The sequence below is a fragment of the Aulonocara stuartgranti genome (assembly GCF_965226115.1).
Source record: "Aulonocara stuartgranti genome assembly, chromosome: 11".
Classification (NCBI taxonomy): Eukaryota; Metazoa; Chordata; class Actinopteri; order Cichliformes; family Cichlidae; genus Aulonocara; species Aulonocara stuartgranti.
The window spans coordinates 21378326-21401034 of record NC_138947.1 but is presented as its reverse complement, the minus strand read 5'-3'; the positions used below and the strand labels follow the sequence as shown (position 1 = coordinate 21401034).

General features: G+C 39.9%; 1 protein-coding gene across 10 annotated transcripts in view; it reads right to left on the bottom strand.

The window, feature by feature from the left end:
- Positions 1–1968: 1968 nt before the first annotated feature.
- The window catches only part of mef2d (myocyte enhancer factor 2d), a 104780-nt gene continuing 84039 nt past the window's right edge, over positions 1969–22709 (bottom strand). For 4 of the 10 annotated variants that reach the window (XM_082551144.1, XM_082551146.1, XM_082551147.1 and 1 more), the window contains exons 7-12: positions 20162–20340; positions 18843–18872; positions 15584–15701; positions 15154–15325; positions 13902–13970; positions 1969–7336 (exon numbers count right to left, since the gene is read on the bottom strand). In XM_082551144.1, coding sequence (XP_082407270.1) covers positions 6901–7336; positions 13902–13970; positions 15154–15325; positions 15584–15701; positions 18843–18872; positions 20162–20340 — 1004 coding nt within the window. In that variant the 3' untranslated portion in view covers positions 1969–6900. The remainder of the gene's footprint in view (positions 7337–13901; positions 13971–15153; positions 15326–15583; positions 15702–18842; positions 18873–20161; positions 20341–22709) is intronic. The other 6 variants (XR_014279599.1, XM_082551149.1, XM_082551151.1 and 3 more) reach the window with 6 other exon arrangements.

Genomic DNA, 22709 nt, shown 5'->3' with positions numbered 1-22709 from the left:
AAATACTCAGAAAAAAGTTCATGTTGGCATGTTTTCACGTTGAAATCATTTGAATTCGTGGGCACATTGTGATCTACAGTTACATAGCTACATGCAAATGCTCCTGAAAGCAGCTGTGTAAGATGCTGCTATTCATGGAAAGTAGCTCCACATATTTGACCTGGCAGATTTTTATGCCAGATGCCTTTCCTGACACAATCCCCAAGGGAATTGGATCTCCTCTTGAGACTGAAGCAGGTGTGTTTTTGTTAGGGGAATGTGTGAATCCATACAGTATGGCGCCACCAAGTAGCATTATTGCTTTCCAGATACAGATGTTAACACAAATTGTTAACTGTGGGATATATATGTGCAAAGCAACAGCTGACTATGGATAATATAGACATGTGTAGAAACATTTATTTAGCTGTATTGTTAATTTGTTTCAAATATAATTTTATACGCTCATCACATCTTCCAGATGTACTTCCAATCGCACTTTTGCAAATCACTCTGCTGCACTCTCAGTTTGTAGGCTGCGAAATAAAAATAGACTTTAACACACTGGCAAGTAGAATGAGCTTGGGAAGGTGTGCGTCTAATTATTTCTCTTGTGTTTCTGAAGCTCATTAAAGGTGTCATACATTGTTTTTCCTGTAATCGCCAAATAATTATCCTTTGATACCACATACTGTAAAGCTTTGTTTACCCATCATCACAAAGCAATTATCTTTGATTTTGAGACATATGTTGAGATGAAGGAATAATTGCTTGTTATATTAAGATAATTGGACAAATTGTTTTCTTGCGATTTAACTCCAGGAAATCAGCATGTTGTTTTAGAAAGTCAAGTAAGTTCAAATGTACTAACATATTTTTAAAACCCTCTTTAGAAGTAGATTGCATCCACTAGGCAGGCTGCTTCTTATATTTAATGGTTAAAAGCTTCAGCTCAGTGTTTAGTGTATTGTGCCACTTTTCTTGGAAACAGATGACTTCACTTTAAACACTAGACTGGAATCAACAGGGAGCAGGAAACCACCCTGCCAAATTGTTCTTAAGCACCATCCATCCATCTTCTTCCGCTTATCTAATTCAGGATTGTGGCTGAGCTAGGGCCTGTCCCAGCTGTCATAGGGCAAGAGGTGGGGTACAGCTCAGACAGATCACCAGTCTATCACAGGGTTAACACAGAGAGACAGTCAACCATTGAGGCTCTCATTCACACCTACAGCCTATTTAAAAATCACTAATTAACTTAACATGGATGTCTTTGGACTCTGGGAGGAAGACAGAGTAAGTTTTCTATTCATGTATATATGCGATTAGTCTCAGATGGCTCAATATAAATAAAAGAAATTTTCTGAAACATTTAGCTTTATCTGTCCTTTATCATTGGGTTCAAATGTGGAAAAACCCCACAAAAGCTGTGAATATTTTTCCTTTGCGGAGCAGTCACACATCACATTTTATTGCTCTGCACTTAGTGGCAGTTACAGCACTGTGCAAAACTCTCAGGCCACCCCTCATTTCTCTATATTTAGCTTCCCCGGACTCAAATACTCTTGTATTTTTTCTAACTTTTGTACAGTACTGTAAGTCCATAAGTATTTTGAGAATGACACGCACTCTGTATACTGTCACATTGTTTTTAAAATGAGAACTTAAGATGTGTCTGAAACACAGACTTGTAGCTTTAATTTAACAGGTTTTAACAAAACTGTTGCATTAACTGTTTAGGTATTACAGCCATTGCTATGCAGACATCTACACTTAATCAGTCACTGATAACAAAGAAGTTTCATCCAAGTGTTAAAATCACTCCATATATTTAAAATCATATTGGTCTGTCCTGTTACTTTTAAGCCTCTGAAAACTGGAGACAAACACTAATACCAAACACTCTGGTGCCCTCTAGTGGTGGCAACACCATGATGCATCAAATCAGACTAAAAAAAAGGAATCCAAATAAGTTACACAAACTCAAACTTTTTTCTGTAGGTCAACTCGTCTATTTAATATATAAAATACGGTAAAACATACGCAAAAAGGGGAGGGTAAGAGGGGACCAATGGATACTTTGGTACAATAACAAACACTTTTTTTTGTAAAAGCAGTATAGAATTTGTAATAACATATCAGTGCATACTTTATTTATGAAAATATACACAAATTGTATATCATTCTCCAAAAACAAAAACAAAATTATCTTTACAACAAAAAAGCAGACTAGCCGAACACAATATATTAGCTATAATTTATTTAAACTTTTTTTTCTTTAATTTCACTTTTTTTTTATGTAATCCTGTGTGATGTGTTTTTGTGTCAATATTACATTTTATTTCCTATAACATGATTCACACTTCTGTTGTTTTGAAACGCCCATGCATTGACATAATTGTGTCTGGTCAGAAATAAGTTAGACGTGTCACGCTGCCCCACCCCCTTTAGACTCAGAGGTTTGTACATTGGACTCAAAGTTTTGCAGCATTGAAGCGATTTGTCGACTCAATCAGCGATTCCATCCACAGCCACACGTGGAAACTAATATCACTACTCGTGTGTTGCTTGTTACGTGTCATAAAAATCGTGCAACATTAATAACACCCTTGTTGAAGAAGAAAGAAAAATCCCAAAAAATGAAAACAAAAATATATTTATAGAATATTCTTATATAATAAAATAAAATTCCAAAGAAAACAAGAGGTCTAACCTACACAAAAAAACCAAAAAACAAAAACAACAACAAAAAAAAAAAAGAAAAAGAAAATGCAGAAACCTATATCATCATGACAGCTACTATCAGTGTGGCTGTGGTAATGATGATAAGAATAATAATAACAATAATATCAATTGTCAGAGAACAATTAAAAACAGACTGTCACCAGCACAAATTAACACTGGAAAGTGAGTGAGACTTCTAAACATCATTGTACAGGAGCATATATCTCTCTTTCAGGGGGGGATGCAAGTTCTTAGAACGGCTTCTCAGCACGATTGTCTGTTGTGTGATTACAGCGACCCCTAGTGTTGTTCTAAAGAACATGTTAGGGCTTCACGAGGGCTCTCACCTGCCTGCTCACAAACAATCTCATTTCTTGGACGAAACATAACAACTTGCAGACTTTTTTTGTTTCTCTTTTTTTTTTTTTGTTCGAAGCTCAGGGCACAACAGTCTTAACAGTCAAAGTGTTTACACTCTGGGGATTTATGTTAACTCTGCCAAGCACTCAGAAAAGCAATATTGACACTCAGACTTGTCACAGAGGATGAATGTGTGTGTGTGTGTGTGTGTGGGGGGGGGGGGGGGGGGGGTGAGTGAGTGACAGACGGAGAAAAAGGAAATGAGAAATCACTGATGAACTGAAGGGCGGATGATGGCAGTAGTGTGTGGGATGAAGCTGCAAGTCGAATAGAGTTGGGAGGGGGGTTGGTGGTGGTTGTGTTTCTCATGGAAATGACCCCAAAATAATTTGACTTGTCATTTCAGCGCTGACACCCGCTATCTGGACGGAGTAAACAGAAGAGGAGTGTGTAATGAAATGTGTGCGTGTGTTTGTTTGTCTGGGTGTAAGATTAAGCTTCCAGAGAGGAGGGGAGAAAAAAAAAAAAAAACAAGTGAGTGACAGGGGTGAGAGAGAGGTGACGAGGGCCTGCCCATGAGAAGGATGTGGTGGCTGGATGCGGTAAAACCTAAAGTCGACAAGTCTGCGTTGGATTTGGGAGGTAGTCATTAAAAGATCAAGAGTCATTCTGAAACCTCCGGCTTAGCGACGAACGACACCCAAACGCCAGTGCTTTTAACAAGCAAATGGACGGAGGCTGAGAGTGCTTTTAGGAAAAATAAATACATGAATTTGCACTTTTGACCACCACGTTTAAAAAGAAAAAGAAAAACCTAAATCAACCGTTGCCACCTTTATAGAGTAGAAAAATTACATCCTTCACTTCTCTTTTCCTTCATAGTCTTCTTAAACTCTCCATAATATAAAACTGCAGCCAACCAGTGACAGGCGAAGGAGAGATCCTTTAAATATAGAAACATGGCTTTTAATTGGAGGAAAAGGTAAACCTCTAAAAGGAGAAGAAGAAAAAAAAAGAGGGATCAGGGAAATCCTTGGCTTGCTTAATCATAAACTATCTATATGTATTTATTCTAGAGTTTGACTGATATGGTGGTAGCGGATAATAATCTTTTGCATCAAGTTGCACAAAATACCCAATATTTGGCAGTCGCTGCACGAGGAAAAATTCCAGTAAAGTTTAATTTAGCTAAATGATACAATAGGAATGGCATTTTTTTTGTTTTTTGTTTTTACTAATCTTTAGTTTTTAGCAGGTTTCAAATAAATGCTTCCATAAAAGATTCATTTGAAAGATGAAACTACATCAGCAATGACTTTGAAAGATTTACAATTAGTAACTGAATTTGACGTAGACAGTGCTACACAGCTATAAGAAAATTTCTGTTCCAATTTTTATACAACATAACTCTTTTGTTTGAAAAAAAAAATGTAAACAACTCCTTAAATTGGACTTATGATCCTTTTCCTTGCTTTCTATCCAACGTATGCAGCTCACACTAAACATATCCAATCCTTTCAGCCCTAAATGTTCGATTTTTGTTTTCTACTCTTGGTTCTTTACAAAGCCAGTTGCAGCAGTCATTTGAGACACAAAGCACTGGCCATGGCCACCTACCTGCTATTCCAAGTCTTTTTCTTGTGAGGGGCAGGCAAATAGAAAAGAAAAAGTAGTTGGCTTAAAGGGAGAGGGGAGGCTGCTTTCACAGAGTTGATAAACTGAGGGTCTGCAAAAAAGATATACAAGGATTTATTTGAACTGTGAGTCATGCAAAGCTACCCTGATAAACTTTAAGTTTGAAAATCTGGAGCTGGAAATGGGAATAAGAAGTCTCATTTAAAAAACTGCTTCAATCTATTAACTTAATATATTGACTCTTGCAATTATTGAATTATTAATTTAATTAATTAAATTGCTCCAATTAGGCAACCACACTGAGACCCTTACTGTAGCTTGTAAATTACTTAAATTAAACTACATCAAAAGAGAATTTTGAGAAATAAATAAAAATTGCAATATGTTACATGTACCTGCCATTTTTAGGTTGTTATCCAGCCAAATACATCAGTCTAACTCTAGTGTGTGCGTGCTGTGCGTGCGTGTCAGAGGTGGGAGTTAAGGTAAAGTGCCCTCCATCAGCAACAGAGTCCTAATCATTGCTCACTCTAAACAGTCCGAGTCACCACGGCTACGTCTTCCCTTCCTGCCTCTACAACACCCTCTCTGGGCTCGTCCACATATTACACTTTATATACACACATAAATAATAATAATATAAAAGAGACAGATCCACTGAGAATCAATGTTTGTTTGTTTTTGTTTTTTTCCACTTCCTTAAGGGATATCCTGCCGAATATATAGTTTATATATACAATCCCTGTCGTCTGGTCTAGTCTCTTGCCCCAAATGCAGAGCTGCCCTTGCTACCGCCTGAAGCTGTTTAAATATATACTTGAATATGATTTTTTTTTTTAACCTTCAAAAGAAAAAAAAACCTTATCCCTGTCACACAAAAGCCACAAAGGTTACAGATTGCTTATATACATGGTACCTCACGATTCTCCTCTTTGAACATCAGCTATCTATTCAAAACATGAATTGCTCACAAAAATAATTTCAGCTGTGTGCGTTGCAGGTGTGTGTTCAAGGATGAAATTGAAAGTGAAGATTTATCCAAATTCACTTGGTTTAAAAAAAAAAAAAAAAAAAAAAAAAGAAGCAAAAAAGAAAACAACCAGTTGAGGTAACAAACCCGTATACACACACACGCACACAAACAAACCAAACACACACCTTTCTCAGCATCTGTAGTTGACACGATGTGGGCGAAACGAGGAGAATCTGCGTCATGTGTCGTTGAGCTGTGGCAGCTCGTCCCTGATTCAAAGAAAAGCAGTCTTTTACCTCGGCAACAAATCACGTTCCTCGTTTTACAGCTGGTCTGCGTGGTTCTGATTAAATAAAGACCCCTGGTGGTCGCCATTCTTGTACAGGACCCAATGCTGGCCATGTTGATGGAGCCGCCGACTTGACTGAGAAGGGAGGCAAGTTATTCTTTTAGTGTCTTCATATTCAAAATGAATCCAAACTCTAAATGTCAACAGTCAAGACAGAGGGACAAAACTCCACGCTTTAAAAAAAAGAAAAGGAAGAAGAAGAAAAAAAAAAAAAAAAGAGCACAGCTGCTCCTCTTAGAAAACAAACAAAAATCTAGAGTGATAGCAATACAACTGTGGATGGGCGGATGTGTACATCGATGTGGACTCGTTGGTGGCACCGTTTTAATACAGCGCTGTCATATTTGATCAAAACCTACCAGACAGTAAAGATATGAAGGTGAGAGATTGCCACCAGCCGTGAATCATGGCAGGGGCATGCTGGGAAACCAAGTTTGGCTTGTCTGCTTTTCCAGAAACTGTCAAGAAGTCCATGTGGCCAAATTTAATCAGGCCACAGTTCCTAACCACTGCAGCCTGATTACAAACTCATTCACTTCTATCCGAATCCAGCTGAATGATGCGCAGCATGGTCTTTTTTTTTGATAAATAATTCCTGGTCTTGTTGGGTTTGGTGTATGTCAGTGAGAATACATTACAGTTCAAACGTGACTGCACATTGCTATACGAGTGAGTGTCCACATGTGCGAGTATGTTAGCATGCTTGTGTCATGTATGTATCCATGTGAGGTTTACTGTGTAGACAGCAGGTTACTGGGTTGGTGGTGGGTGGATTTTGTCTGTGCGTATGCAATGTGGATATTGGGGCTGCTGGAGCTGGTGGGGCATGTACACAATCCACAAGTACACATCTCCATCCTCCATCTGTCCATCGATCCGTTTATGTGACCCAGGTGTCCAGTCTCATTCTCTTGACGTTGGTCCCATCCTGTTCTTGAGGCTCTGCTGATGAGGGCCGCAGAAGGACCATGGTGGGCTGCTGGGCTCCGGCGCCGACCTGGTGGTGATAATCCAGACCCCCACCTCGACCCTGGGTGCCATCGTCTCGGTCGCTGCCTTCATATGAGCTGCCGTTGCTGCTGAGACTGTCAACAGGTGAGCGGCCTTGGCCTCCCGCTTCAAGACGCAGAGTACCAGGGTAGGCGATGGACACCAGACCTTGTCCCTGGAGTTGACTCTGGCCCACTCCAACTCCAGCCACCCCACTGGTGGAGCTGGGAGTGCTGCGGTCACGGTTTGGTGAGACGGGTTCGGACTTGATATTGACGTTGGGGTTTGTGTTGACTGTCAGCGCGGCACCCTGTACTCCCACTTGCCTGGAGAAATGACGGATAGAAGAAGAAAGAAAAGAACAAGAAGCATTATGTCAGTATGAAATTACACAACTACACGTATTATCCATCAAAAGTACATGAGAGCAGATCTTCATTAGACAAAAGTTTGCAGGGATGGAACACAGAGCTCAGCCAAAACTGTAAAAGAATGGTCGCTTTAAAATGAATGGATCAAAGAATTCAGTAAACATATGCTGGACTTGTAAAATGAAAAGCAGGATTTTCAAGCAAAAGGCACCCAGGTAACACTATACACTCGGAACACGAAGGCGTGTGTGGACTTAAGCACATGGAGAACAAAGACACAAAGAACAGATAAGGCTACATTTAAGGGCACATTAAAGCAAATTCAGTAAGCCATGCAGCTGAAACACTCGGATATTAGGTTTGATCCCATAAGGTCTACAGCTGAACATCATACTGGAGCATCAAAAAAGATACTCAAGTCATTATTCAGTGGATGCAAGTAGCTAAACAAGAACATCTGCATTTTGTATTTGCTCTGTTTTATATCTTTGTTTGTGATACAACAGCTATTAAAGGGCCTAAAGAACATGTTTCCTAAAATAAATGAAAGAATGACACATCACACATTTTGAAGGGTTTAAATATGATAAGAAGTACGACAGAAATTAAATATATTTTAGTTGTTGTTTGCTAAAATTATGTTTATTAAAAAAAACTGGGAAAATCTGTTGCAGTGTAAAAATATAAAAATATTGGAATTGAAATGTTTTTACATGTCTATTTTAAAGTTATATTTTGTCTTTGCTGTACTTTGTATTTTATTCTTATGGGAAAATTTTAGGCACACCAAGGAGCAGTGCAAACCAAGACTACAATTAACACACAACCTGTAAGGCTTTTGGTTCAGGGTTTTTTTTTAATTTTTTTTTTTTTAAACACTATACTGTTATACTATCCTGTCATACTTGATCTGGTAAGGTTGCTTTCCTCCATGCCTGGGCCACTTCCACAGCTCTTTAATGAGCAAATCTCCCTTTGTGCTTGTGGATTTTTATCTCCATCTGTCCATTTTTTCTGCCAGGTGCGCCCCTGATTCCTTCTCAGAAAGCAGCTAACTTTTACTTTCCCTTGTACTCAAAAGAGCATCTTTTTCACAAGGTCACAAATTACGCATCTTCCACTCTTCTATTCTGTTTTCGTGTGCAAGGTCATTGCCATGTTCGTTTTTAGCTGCATATGCCACAGAGCATCTTTCCCGGCCGATATGGTCCATGCTATGAGAGCGGCATCGGTATTATATTCAAATAGACAACTAAAGCAGCAGCGTGATCTTCCTTCCTTAATGGCTTTTTTTCATGCTGTCCATAATTTTTTTTTAGCATTAAAACCAAAATTTCTCTTGTGCTGTTCGTTCCCCCCGGAACATTTTAACATTATGTCACATTTGATTTGACTTGATTATTATTAGTTTACAAATCTATCAGCAGTTCTCTTCAACCTCCAAGTAGCGCCAACCAAGAGCGTCACAGTAGAGTGTAAATTATGCTCTATTGTTATATATGATAAATTGTATTCACTTGGTGTTTTGTAAGTTAGATCAGCATAAAACGTATTTTCCAGATAAACAGAAAATATTTAGATTCACACGTGAAATGTTCACAGGTTTTCAAATGAACCAATCCACACCTAACTCCTTGACTGCGCTGCCCTAAGATCTTCAGGACAATTATATGCCAAAAAGCTTTCGTCTTTGTCACCATCTCTGCTTTTACCTGCCAAAACTCTTTGATCAGCACCACCTCACCCTCCTCCGCTGGCTGGAGGCTGAGTCGAACCTGTCACTGTGGCTGACACCGACTGTTGACGCTGCGGTGTGGCTCGCTCCTTTTAACGCAGTCGACATGATTTTTTTGGATTGGGCTCGTTCTATCTTTCCCTCTCCTCCAGCTTGACATGGTGGATCTGAATTTGAAGCTCCCAATTACTGCGTTTCGCCCCTTGGGTGTGTTCTAATATGTCATATCATGAGCCATCTGCACCACTGTATCTCTAATATTCCCTCAATTACTGGCAGACTGAGAGGGGAATTTAAGATAGGACTCCTCCAGGCGATCTGGGTCCGTGGCACTCAAATGTGCTCGCTGTCTTCCTCTGTCTGACACACACTTAAAGTTGTGCACTCTTCCTGCCTTACATAAAAATGCTCCTTCCCTCCCGTACTGTCTTACAAACACACCTACACACACACACCTACACACACACACACAACGACACAAATCCCTTGGTAGGACGATGCTCACGCCGTCTCTCTCGTACCCACTTCATCAAACCTGCGTGTCGTGGCTCGGGACGGTACAGGTAGATGGATGATGGTGCCACAGGGGTGCCGTTGCTATGGCGAGTGAAAACGGCTGAGTCAACAGTCCAGTGACAGTGATGAAGGCGAGAGCGGCAGGCTACCCCCGAGCACTAACAACATGGTGAGCACAGCCAGAAGCAGACACTTGGTTACAGTGCGGTTTGCTGAGCTGCAGCCGTGTTTCCCAAAATGCTCTGCTTTTCTCAGGATGAGAATTGGGAAGAGAAAAAAAAAAAAGTTCACCTTTTCAAGAATTTTAACTCCAATCAGACTGTTGACCTGTGCACTATCAATGAAATACTAGTCTATTAATACTGCTGATCTTTTTAAGGGGTGTTACAGATCAAGATCAGTTTACTAATCACGAGTAGGCCTACTCATCAGCTCAGCAGGAGCTTTTTCAGGACTGAGAAATTAGCCCTGGTGATGTAACAGTGATGCTATCAGTATTACTTTGGCTTAACAGAAACATTTTACAAACTGAAGTACAGAATGAAGGAATAAACAGGTACTGGCGTAGCTGACTTCTTGACTATTACTTTTGAGTTCAGCTTTCTAAATGGTGTTCTGCTGAGGATGTCCATTACTGAATCTTAGCTCCTCAGTTAGTAATTGCAAGCAGTTCCTTTGTCAGATTAGTTTAGTTGAACCATCTTGGTGGTACATTAAAAACAAAGGAAATATTATCTGCTTGACGCCATGATACTTTTGTTTCTTTCTTACTACTAACCACTGCTGTTTTGGAGTTAAAGTACCAAAAGGTTCCTTTGTGAAGCAGATATTTTGGGAAAGCGGCATGTTGCAGCTGTGTGGCTTAAGTGTAAAGAGTACTATACCAGCAGAGGCCCTCCTCCCTACCAAAGAGCAAGTTGGGCTGAGAAGCCAAGCTGTGGAGGGAGGTGGAAAAAGAGACAAGCAAGTTTTAAAAAGCTAAAACAGCAGGGAGACAGTGGGACGGAGACCAGTCATGGTCAATCCAGACACGCTTACGACAAAAAACAAAGGGCCTTAACAGCTGCTTCGGTCAGGCTGGGATGTTGTTAGAGGCAGAGTCGTGAAAAGCAAGAAGTGCTTAAGCCTGTGCTGAGAAAATGTGATCCACATGCAAAGCACTTTTACAGACACTTTCAGTAAAACTGAAATGGTTGAGTTTCCTAAAATGGGATCAGGCAAATTGGCAATCTGTAGTACAAACTCTCCTTAAAGGAATATACCACTAATTTTCTGTGTAGTTTGCAGAGACCTTTATACTTAAAGTCATTTTTGAAATTCTATTCTTCTTTAACTTTCTTTTGCCTCTGCGTCAGTTGTGAAATTGTAATAAATTCATGCTAATTAGTCTGTTTATTAAAGTCTGCTTATTAAAGTTGAGTCCACGTGGTGCCAAAAATCAGCTTGCTGTTGCTGAATAAAGATTTCTGAGCCCCATAAAGTAATTCTGCAATTTAACAATCTAACATGTGACCATCTTATATAAATGTAATGGATAAATAAACAAATTACCCACATGGCACACACTTAATAGAAATAAAATTGTATTTTTATTGTACAGGTAGAGGGATGTAAAATGAATCCCCCGTGGTTTCTAATCTAGGGTTTGAGAAAATACTGATTCCCACCAGGAGGTTTAACTGCTCAGCCTCTGACAGCATGTACGCACCATGCCCTGCCAACAAACAGTGTGTCCTCTCAGCAATTTATCAGAGTGTGCACCGTCTCCAAAAGTTCTTCCTTTTTTTCAGTTTGTGTTTACGAGTTAGGAAACAAGTATAACGAAAAAGAAAAGCTGGGCACAAAAAAAAAAAAAAAAAAAAAAAAAAGAGTTGGAAACCAATAATTTTTTTTAAGCTCCGTACTGATTGATTAGTAGCTATGTACATTAAAACATCACTTGTGTACTAGCAAACAGCCACCCCTGAAAGTGGGTCTGTTTGTTTCCTGTGAATGTCCCAAACGGAGGCTGTGTCTGCTGATAACACATCGACTCAGTGAGGAAACAAACCATGGCGACATGTCCTGCAAAACCAGTATGCAGAGACCACTTCTCCATAAACACAGACAAGCTGAATGCAAGGCTGCGCAGCGAGGGGATTTAGGGGCAGCCGTGACATTAACATTTAGATTAGGAAGTCAGGTCGAAGATGAGAGTCAACAGGTGTACACCAAATTAACTGAGCCTGACCAGGAAAGCAGGAAATAAGCAGAATGACAGAACTAGTGGAAGAAGGGATGATTAAAACGAGGGAAATGGAGAGAGTAAGTTGACAGGAATCATTTCCTGTGGTGAGGAAAAGTGTGGCCGACAGCGAAGGCGAGGCTCACAGCCAAGCTGTCAATCACCATTTGATTGGAGGAGCTTGTTTGCTCGCTGTGAGGCTGCGGTGTGATGAAATCAGAAACAAAGCAGAGCAGTCTGGACTGCAGAAGAGCCCACGTCTGCTCATGCTGTCCTTAGGAAGGCACGATTTTCCGTTTTGCCGAGAGAACAGTTTGGCAAGCTGGGAAAGCATCCCACATTTTCTGTGGTGCTTGCTTGTTTTCAGTGGCAATGATTCTGTTATTCTGATCCCACACACAACACTGTAAATCCGCCTGGTGTCAATTCCAGTGTCACACCTGAGGTTGCTGAAACTCTGCCACAGTCAGCATCTGGGCGGCATGATTATGCAGAAAATGGGAGATCCTGCTTTTTCGTATTTTGAGGAATGTCTTGGTTATTTTATTATGAAAGAAATCCTTTGTTAGAGTAGCTCAAAAAGCGATGAAACATGGCGATCAAACAATTAAGGAGTAGAGCAAAGCAAAAACGCCAACTTTCCGCAGTTCCATGAGCTCAAACGTAAAACTTCCTGCTCCTTCTGTTTCTTTTCTTTTTGCAAATACTTGAACATACTTGAACTTTGAGCTTTTATCTTCCTACAAAATTCCTGAAAATCATTAGTATGTTAAGAATATTTTTGATATGAAAAATGCTCCATATTGCTGTCGGTATAAGAAACAGTTGTTGTATTATTACAGCCAACGCTCAAGGAAATCACTGCTGGCTGCTTTTTCAGGATCTCCAAGTGGTTCAATTGATTTGTTTGCAGAAGGATTTCATACAATCTGGACTGCCATTTGTTAACATTTACAAGGCGATATGAAGAGTTCTGCTGCATATGAGCTGGTGGTGACTGTTAACTATATGCTGCTTTTTCAAAGATGCTCAACCCCCTGGAGTCACAGCTGTTGTATACACTAACAAACAACCCATTATCATATTTTCCTGGATGATTTTCAGCTTGTCAGACAGAGGAACAAATAACAATCTCTTTCCTGACAGCTAGAATTATTCTAAGTGTCTTTAAAAAAAAAAACAAAAAAACCAACAAAAAACACATTTCTCTTATTTGTTTTATTTTGAATCTGTTTTGTGATCAAGATTCGAAGCCAATGTTTAATTGAGATACATACATTTTGAACAAGAGGATAGCAGCACTTTAACGCCCTTGTCTGTGTGTATACGAGTATTTTACAGGGAATTAAATATCAACTGGAAATAAACACGTCTTTTTTTTTTTTGTAAGAAATAGCTGCACTTGACAGTGATTCTATACCGTCGAGCTCTAAATTATTCTTTTAGTCCCACTAGTGTAGGAAATTCAGACCAACGTGTACCTGAGCAGTTCAATCTTCTGTCTGACTGTCAGCTGAGAGTGACAGCTAAATGGCTGAAAAGTAAAATTTTAATGCACTAACAATGCTGGTGGCGCAGAGCTGTGCGCTGGTTTTGTGTTAGGAATTGAAAGCAGCACCCAGAGACTACTTCCATTCAAGAACATAGCAAGGTGCTGCTGCTGTCACACTGAAGCTTCTTCCTCTTTGTTGATGACACTTCCAAAGAGCTTCAGATCTAAGCTTTAGGTGGCATAAAAACTCCTAGAACCAGACTAGTCAAATGATAATCTGAGAGGGAAAAAAAGGTGCTTTTGCCTCAGCAGAAGTGAACGAGCGGTGATACATGGAGAGAGCAAAGCAACAGGCATCACATCAAACATACAAATGGAAAGAGAAGACTGGCTGATATTGTGTTTGTCATGTAATTGCATCAATTTTGTATTTCTTTTGGTTATTTTGGTCACAAACTGTCAAGTTATTATAGACTCATAATTCACTGTGGGAGTATAATAATTTGACAGATAAACAGTGTGGCAGAGCACCAGATGCTATCATGTCATTCACCTCAGGTTAGCAGCAAAATTGGAGATGCAGTTAACCATCTCCGCATTCTGTTTCTCTGCACCCCACATGCTGTGGAGAAAAAGGGGGGGAGGGAGGACAAAACAAGAGGCAGTTACAAGCTGCTCCCCCACCCACACATTAACCTAGCAAACCCAGAATGGTCACATAAAGACTTAGTTGTACCAACTTAATTTGTAAAGTAGAAATGCAGTTGATTAGACTCAGGTAAAGGTCACATCAGTTCTGCAAGTGTAAAAATAATATCGTGACATTTCACTTTTTAAATCGCTTTCATGGTCTTGCAAAGCACCAACAAAGGGAAGATAGGTAATAAAAAAAAAAAAAAAAAAAAAAAAAAAAGCTAACCTCGGTTAGAAGGACTTACAAAGAATGTCTCAATAATAAAGAAACATACTCCCAAACACAAACACTGAACTCAAAGAACGGACCCACCTTTGTAGCTGTGTTTGCAAAAGTAAGTTAGTTGTTTTAAACCTAAGAAACTTTTTAAGGAGCTGTTTTTCTTCATCAGTTGTCTGCTTCCTGTACTGCACTGAGCTGTGAAAAAAAACTGTTTACAAAGTAGCTTTTGAGTGCTGTATAATCAGTTAAAATATGATGGCTTGATTCAGCTACTAATGGTGTGTGTCTGCTCTGTAATGACCTCGCTTGTTTGGAATTTATAAGTTCGTCTGACTCGTTATAGATCTGGTCATCTGAAGGAGATAAGAATATAAGGTCTGAGGGCACTCAGACCTTATATTTTGCTTTGCTGTAAAGCAAAATATACTCAGACCAGCTGCAGGGATTTATTTTTTAATTACAAATTAGCTCAAATTCTTCAGGGTAAACTTTGTTCTAAGAGTAACCTATTAGCTGGAAAATTAGGAAGACTTGAAAAATAGGAACGTCCAAGAGTGAGTCCACCTTTAAAGTTTTAAATCTAGAGTGCCACATAATGCAGCTAGAAGCAAAGCCTTGCAACCAGAAGCTAAAGACTGGGACCGCAGTGGGAGGTGGAGCTGAGCAGGGGGAAGTATCTAGGTCACCACGAAGATGAATAAACCGCAGCTTGGGTGATGTTACAGCTTTGTATACGACCATGTGCTATGGTTTGTGTAATGGATCATGTGACATGTGTGGCTCTTGTAAAAGTTTTACTGCTCAGGTATTTCAAGGAGAAGGTTAAAGGTTGTAAGATTAATGGATTCATCTCATTAACGGTGTTTTATAGTAAGAAAAGGGAGCTTACACCAAGTTGCTGAGTGATGCCAAGCTCAGTTGCTGTTGCTGCTGTTGCTGCTGCTGAGAGACTGCTGGTTGCTGTTGCTGTTGCTGTTGCCAAGCAGCCATGTTGCCAGGCACCAGCCCCGGTGGCGTGAACGTCTGGAGCGCTGTGAGATCTGCGCTCGTCAGCTGGTACTCTGAGATTAAGGGATGGAGGGGGAGACGCAGAGGGAGAAAGGCAGAGAGAGGAGACGGAGAGGAGGGGTGAGGGGGATTGTTTTACATCATACAACTTTCGGGTGCATCAATATTAATCAGCGCTAATCCATATTAATGGAGACCTTTGAAGTAGAATCACTCCAGAAGCTCTCACACAATGAACAAAGTGAATATTCATAGTGGTTTGTGGCATCACACTACAAGACTTCCAAGTTTTGCTGCCTTCCACAACTCACCAGTGTTGTAGGCCGTCTGCATGCCGGAGAAGGGCGCTAGGAGACTGGGTGTTGCCACGGAGACCACTGGTGTGGTGAGTGGCTGTGCCACCTGGGAGCCGCCTAGTCGTTGAGCATTCTGGGAACACAGAGAGATGGACAGAGGAAGCTGAACATTGGGGCATGTGAAGTAGAAGAAGTGATTCTAAAAACAAAGTCTGCATTGAGCTACTGACAAGTAGCAAGTTGATTTTCATATGCAACATTTCCTCTTGGTATAAACATCTGCAAGTCTCTCTCTGCACAGTGTAGTTAATCCATGCTAAAACACTTGCACTGTTAAATTCACAACCAAATCCTTCTGATGTTTTTCATGTTGAGGAATCTCTGATAAGACACGCAGTATTTGAAAGAGAGGGTTTGGTTATAAATCTCAGATGGATGTTTTAGCCAGAATGGTTTCATAGATCCAGTGTTGCGGCTCCATGTCGTGAGAAAACCTGGTCTGGATCCACAACAAATCATCTCTTTTTCTCCTTATATGGACTGAGTGTAGAGGTTCACGGCACATGACTTCATCCATTTTCAACAGCAATAATGATAATGGTTAGCATGTGCTTTTCACTGTACAGCAGAGTGGAAGCAGAGACTGTAATGTACCCAAGGTCAGCTACTACTTAAATAATTTTACTAAAACCACAGCTTGCTCTACTTCTATTTCAAATAAAAACAGACACATTATCTCCTGCATTCTACTCTGTGCTTTACAAAGTACAAGTGCAGCAACTCTAATTAACTTCCAGCTCTGAGTTTTACTGACACTTTAGAGGTTTTATTAAGAGATAGAAGCAAAGAAAACCTAATAACTAAAATCTAATATAATAAACATTTAGTTGATTTCACTTGCGCCTGTGCAGGGCATTGGAAGATTCATTATTCACCATGCCACAGCCAGAAGCATATCCGCTGCCAGCAAGAAAATCCAAGCACCTCAGTTCTCTCTGAGGTGTTTTAACTTTTCTGTGACACTTTAACATCGGCGTGCAAGATGAGAAATGTCTCGCATCTCAAGGTGGCGTTGGCACGGCAATGCTGTCGCCAGGGCCAGGTGCTTGTGTTATGTAGCATCACGGTGGAAGGTGTTATGAGAGGCATCGCTGTGCCGGAGAATCATGCTGACAGGAACGCATGCATCGACAAGGCTGACAGAAGAGAGACGAGAGGGGCTGAATGTGTGTAAGGACGTGTTTTTATTTAGTGCGTGCATGTGTGTGTGTACAGAAAGGAATGCAAGGCATGAATAAACAATGTGAGGTGTGCGTTTGCTCTGAGGGGTGGGTATTGGTATATTTATGCAAGGAAACACCCGTGAACCTGTCAACATGCATGTGTGTGTGCGTGTGTGTGTGTGTGTGTATGTGGACTGAAGAGGTCAGCGTATCTGAGTCTAACACGTCCATCTGTGTTCCAGGTTGGAGACTTTGTGAGCTTTCCTCACTCTGATCCTCAGAGCATCGACACTCGGATGAAACCAAACATGCACATGCTGAGCAGCTTTCACACACAGCAGAGAGTCAGGTGGTTGCTCCGGTTCCCTTGATGTTTTCTCTCTACAGTCTATTTGTGCTTCACAAATGTCACTTTAGGCTAGGCTCAACTGTCCCTTAAATATACACATTTTAAAATTCAATTTGCTCTCAGGTTTTCCTTCGCAATAATTCGCAATAATACTCCATCAATAACAAAAACTGGAAATCGTGAAAATGCAAGTGCTAAAAGACCAAGACTGTTTTCAATATATTTCAATTCAAAGGATAAAAAGCACAGTCTTTGTAAAAGAAAATACCTGGTCTCAAATGTTTTGGTAATATTTTACAAAGAGTACTGAGATTTAACCCTTTAAAGAATGAACCATGAAAAAACTGTCATGAAATTGTAAATTTTTTTATAAAGAGTGATTATTGAACCTTCAGCCAAATCAAAAAATATAATAAATAAATAAATAAATATATTAAAATGCATTATTTATTTACATTTTTATTATAGTTGCTATATCTGGCATTTTCTCCACACAATCTATTGCTTAATCGATTGCTTTTCTTCTATATTATATATAAACTTTTTAAAAAATTATATCAAACACTAAGTTCTAAGTTCATTTTAGGTTATGTTTCCCAGACTCTTACGACCTTTGGTAAATACACATTAATTTGCAGTCTTGCAGAGAGTTGTTTAAGGAGACGGACAACCTGTCATGTTTTTATGAATCTTATTTTAGCTAAGAAATATTAAAAAACCCTCCTGTTAAAAGAAGATTTACACTTTTATGATTTGTGCACAGATTAAACATACACGATAAATTCTATAACACAGCTTTAGGGATGTTTATCACTAGTGTGCAGCTAAGCTTAGCTGATACCACCTGTTTCCAGTCTTAATGCCAACCTAAATGGAAGCTTCATATCACATCTTAGAAAGCAATACAGAGATTATCATTAAGCAGCTTTTGGATGTAACTTTATATTTACATAGCATCACATAGAAATGTTATCCATCTTTTCATCTGACTCTGAAAGAAAGCGTTTTTTTTGTTTTTTGTTTTTGTTTTTTTTTCCCCACTGGTCAAACTCTGCCTCGTGATAAACTTGTAGCTAATAAAGTCTAAAGACGTTTAAAATAATTAAACAGTGCCTTTTAAAACTTTATGTTCTGCATAATTGAGAGCGCATCTCATGAAAAGCTTTTCAGTCTAGTCGTATTGTAGCCATCAATATGCATTTAGTTCTCCGTTTAAGAAAATGATGTCTGTCAAATAAATGGAATATTAAAGTCCTTTCAGTCCTTGGGCCTAATGAATTAAGCATGCAAGGTATGTGGTTATGCAGAGCCTGCCTTTCTTGTATTGTGTATTGTTCCGAGACTTTCCCTGACAAACTTGAAGTTCAAGTCAAGTCTTGTAGGATTGAAACATCACAAGTTCAAGTCTTTTCATGACTTTAATCAAGCCATAAACTCTGTTGGCATTTACAAATCTTGTGGTGAAGCTTGTAGTGAAGCATAACCCTTACAGTCAAACTCATCCAGGAAAAGAAGCAAACAGATGATTTCTCCACCGTCTGTGTGTAGCTCTGATGCTCCAGTGGCTTTACGCCTACTCTTCTCATAACACCAGTGCCACTGATTCAACCCTGAAGTGATGCGTTTGCTGACCGTGTCACACTCATGCTCGGTGAGATCACACACCACATCCATGAGCCTAAAACTCTAAAAGTCTATTCACCTCACTCACCAACTCCAGCTCTTCCTCAGTCTGCACGGCCGGTGGAAGAGGGGAGAGTAAAAAACAAAGGGCTGTTAAGTTTCTATAAAATCTAACTGGTGTAGAGATATGAACATGTTATGGTTACTTTGAGAATAATTATAGAGATGCATATCATGGTAATAAGATACTGAAAAGTGAAGGAGAAAGACTGGATCCAGAAGTCAGCTGCGGATCTGTCTGTCTGCCTTGTTAGAGACTGTACACCATGTATGGATGGACATTGTTGCTTTATTGTGTTTACAGATTTCTGGCTGTAGTAATAGAAATTATGTAATAGTGAGAAAGTTAGAACCATATTTAGAGAAGGAGAGCAGACATTATTATATTTTAAATTACATAAATTATTTCACTTTCTGGCCATTAAAAGGCACAGTGGCCACAGCAAAAAAGGAATCTGTGAACATGTCACACATGTGAGAACCACGTGAAACATTTTTATTTTCATCTTCTAAGCCTCTCAGTTATTCCAGACTACTGCCGAGTCCATCACCTGCACAATCTTCTTGTAGACTATTTTCTTCAGCCTGATGAATGTGGACAGGTTGTTCGCATCGCTGGAATAATTAATAACCAGAGTTTTCATATAAAGTAACTCCTCATCTTTATAGTTAGATTTAGAACAAAGGAATCTAAGGGTAAAGTGTTTTAAACACTTCTAATTCCTGCTGTCAGAACTCAGAAATGTTCAAAGTTGGGTTGTGTCAGTTGTCGTTTTTAAGTGACCCAAACAATTATTACTTCAGCTGCCAATGGCGAGTCCCCGCAAAGTTGTGCAGCAGCAGAAATAAAGATGAAATGGTTTGGCAGTTTCATTGCATGACTCAAACTGGAAGTGGCTAAAGAGAAGTAGCAGTCGTGGAAATATGTTTTCATGATATGACACATACTGCTGGAGGCAGACAGGAGGTCCTCCTGGACAGTGACTTGCACAAAGATCCTGACAAAAATCTCCCACTGTAGCATTTATGTCATTTTTGTAATACATTTAAAATCTAGATTCATCAAGTTGCTCATTCAACATTGTGGAGGTTTGGACTATCAATGCAAACTGAATAGGATAGAAAATATGAATGGTTCACCCACGAGGCAGGCCCCTATTGTATATATTATAGGCTTCATCAAAAGGCACCGTAACAAAAAGAAAGGAAAGATTACTGATACTCATCATTGAGAGACTGGCTGTATTACACTTGAGAGATTAAAACACCTGAAGCCTTCATCGCATAATTTTGACTAATTCTGAACTGAAGTGCTGCTTCCACTCATGATCTCCTTACCAGCTGCATGAGGCTCTTGCCACTCTGTGAGGTGATGACCCTCAGGTCCGGCTTACGGCTGTTGACCATCTGAGGGCTGGGTGGAGGTGGAGACTTAGCCGGGACTACTTTCCCCAGGCTGTTGCCATTGGATACAGAGAGGAGGCCTGGGGAGGCCCTGGCACTGATGTAGCCATTAGCTGGAGAGAAACAAATAAAGAAAGTGAGGTTCAGTGCAGGGGAAGTGTAGAAGAAGGTTGTGTGTTTGTCTGTTTTGATGCTTTTTATGTTTCTACCTGTGAACTAGTGACCTTTTGTGCTTGTCTGCCTGGATGTGTATATTCAGCTCTGCATGCGTGTGTGAGAGAGCTCTCATTAGTGAGTTGATCGCTCTGTCGCACCACATGCTCATCATTGTTTCTGTACCTCAAACAGCTTTTTTCTTTGCAAGATGATTCTCTGCAGCTTCTTCACATCAAAACCATGTCATGATCTCTCCAGATCTATGTTATTTCTTTATTTCCATGTTCACACTCACTCTCTACACATTTCCTCTTTTACTTTTACGTGTCTTGGCACTTGGTTAAAAGAAAAACATGCAAATCTTTCTGGACACCTGCCATCTGTGAAACACTGTGAAAAACCCCCACTTCCTTAGAAACTTAGCTTTCATTGCCACTGAATTATTGCTAAATTGGTCTCTATGACACAGTCAAAAATCTTCCATGCAGTTTAACGATTACACTGTACTTTCAATACTGTGACTGCATATAATGTACATGTGTAAAACCATTATATTGTATTTACACACATGTAAATTATTACTTGTAGCAATACATGATATTATAAACTGTTTTTTGAGAAAAACAAAATAAAAATGTTTCTTTTATATAAACTAAGGTCCATAAGGTTTTGGAAAATAACAGTTTTTGTCATTTTTCTTCTGTACACCACCACAGTGAATACTCTGAAAATCAGATGAAGGGACAAGGCAATGTATACAAATGCATTTAATGTCCTTACAATTCATGCAGTAGCTTTTTAAAAAACATCTTTTTTGCATCTCATTCACCAAAATTGGAAAAAATGATCATTACAAAAATATTTACAGACCTAACTATTAGGGGTGCAACGATATTCGTATCGATATTGAACCGTTCGATACAGTGCTTTCGGTTCGGTACGCATATGTATCGAACAATACAACATTTGTAATTTATTTTATCAATTTTCCTTCTGACGATGCTGTCTGTGTTGAGCGCTCAGTGAATCTGTGTTCGACTACTCCGCCTAGGCTGCACTGTCGAGCGCAGATCCACTGAGCGCTCAACACAGACAGCATAGTCAGAAGGAAGAGCGCAGGGCAAGCTAGCGAGACAGAAGTTAAGCTCTCCTTGCAACAGGCAAATTGAACGTCATTCAGATCTGGCGTTTGGAATTATTTTGGTTTTCATGTGACGTATGACCCTGAAGGTAAGCGAGTCATGGACTAAAGTAAAACAGTATGTTGAATGTGCCATGCAATGCTCAATTACATTGGTGTGAACTAGTGTGTTAGCGCAGTTAGCTCGTTAACGTGTTGGCCGTCTAGCCCCATGCACGGAGTGATCGGCGGTAGCTCGTTAACGGAGATTTGCCGTGTTGTGGCGTTAAGGTAATTTCAACGAGATTAACCTGAAAGCACTAGTGGGAACACAACGAATATGACTGCACATTTACGCCGACATCATCGTAGTGCAAAGACAAGTGGAAGCAGACAAAAAAAAGCAAGCATGCTACTAACTTTAGCCGAGTCATTTAGACAGCTGTTAGCACATGATTCTCCTTATGCTGCTGAGAATATAGCCCAGAAGAAGCGGATAGTATAGCTTTTATTTTGGAAAGAGCCATTTCTCTGTAATAAACTCTCTTTTCCAAAGATGAGTGATTCCTCAATCAGATACAGGGCTCGCAATATCGCTAGCCCGACGTCCCGGAGCTAGCGATTTTTTCAGTCGGGCTACCAAAATCTATCTCTTCCCTGCCCGTCGGGCTATTGTAGGAAAAATATATGTCAATGCTTTTGCATTCTTTCGGAAATGTAGCTGGGTAATTATGTCATTGGCATCGGTGAGCCACTGTCAATATGTGACATATTGAAGTCGCGTTTGAATTTGCGCTTGTTTTTTTGCTTTCACTTTGCAATCGTGCGAACTGTGTATAGAGAGCGACAGCACTGATCTGTGAGTGATGATAATTTGTGCACCAATTCCTCTGACATCGTCTTATTAATCGTTAGCTTACTATGCAAACATGACAAGTGAAATCTCCCGCAGCAAGCTTAAACATGTGAGAGGTTGATCGTGCAGAGAATCGCTGAGCTTATGTGAGTGCGTGTGTAAAAGCATTTCAGTTCTGCTGAGCCAAATAAGACAGGTCAGGGTGAAGAAGTGACAGCCAAAGAAAAGCTTACCACAAAACGGAGAAGTTATGACAAATCAGACTATAAGGCAAAAAGAAAGTGCAGCTTTATGGTTTCATGGACAAAAGAATTTCTGTGGCTGCAATATGATGAGCTAAATAACCAGGG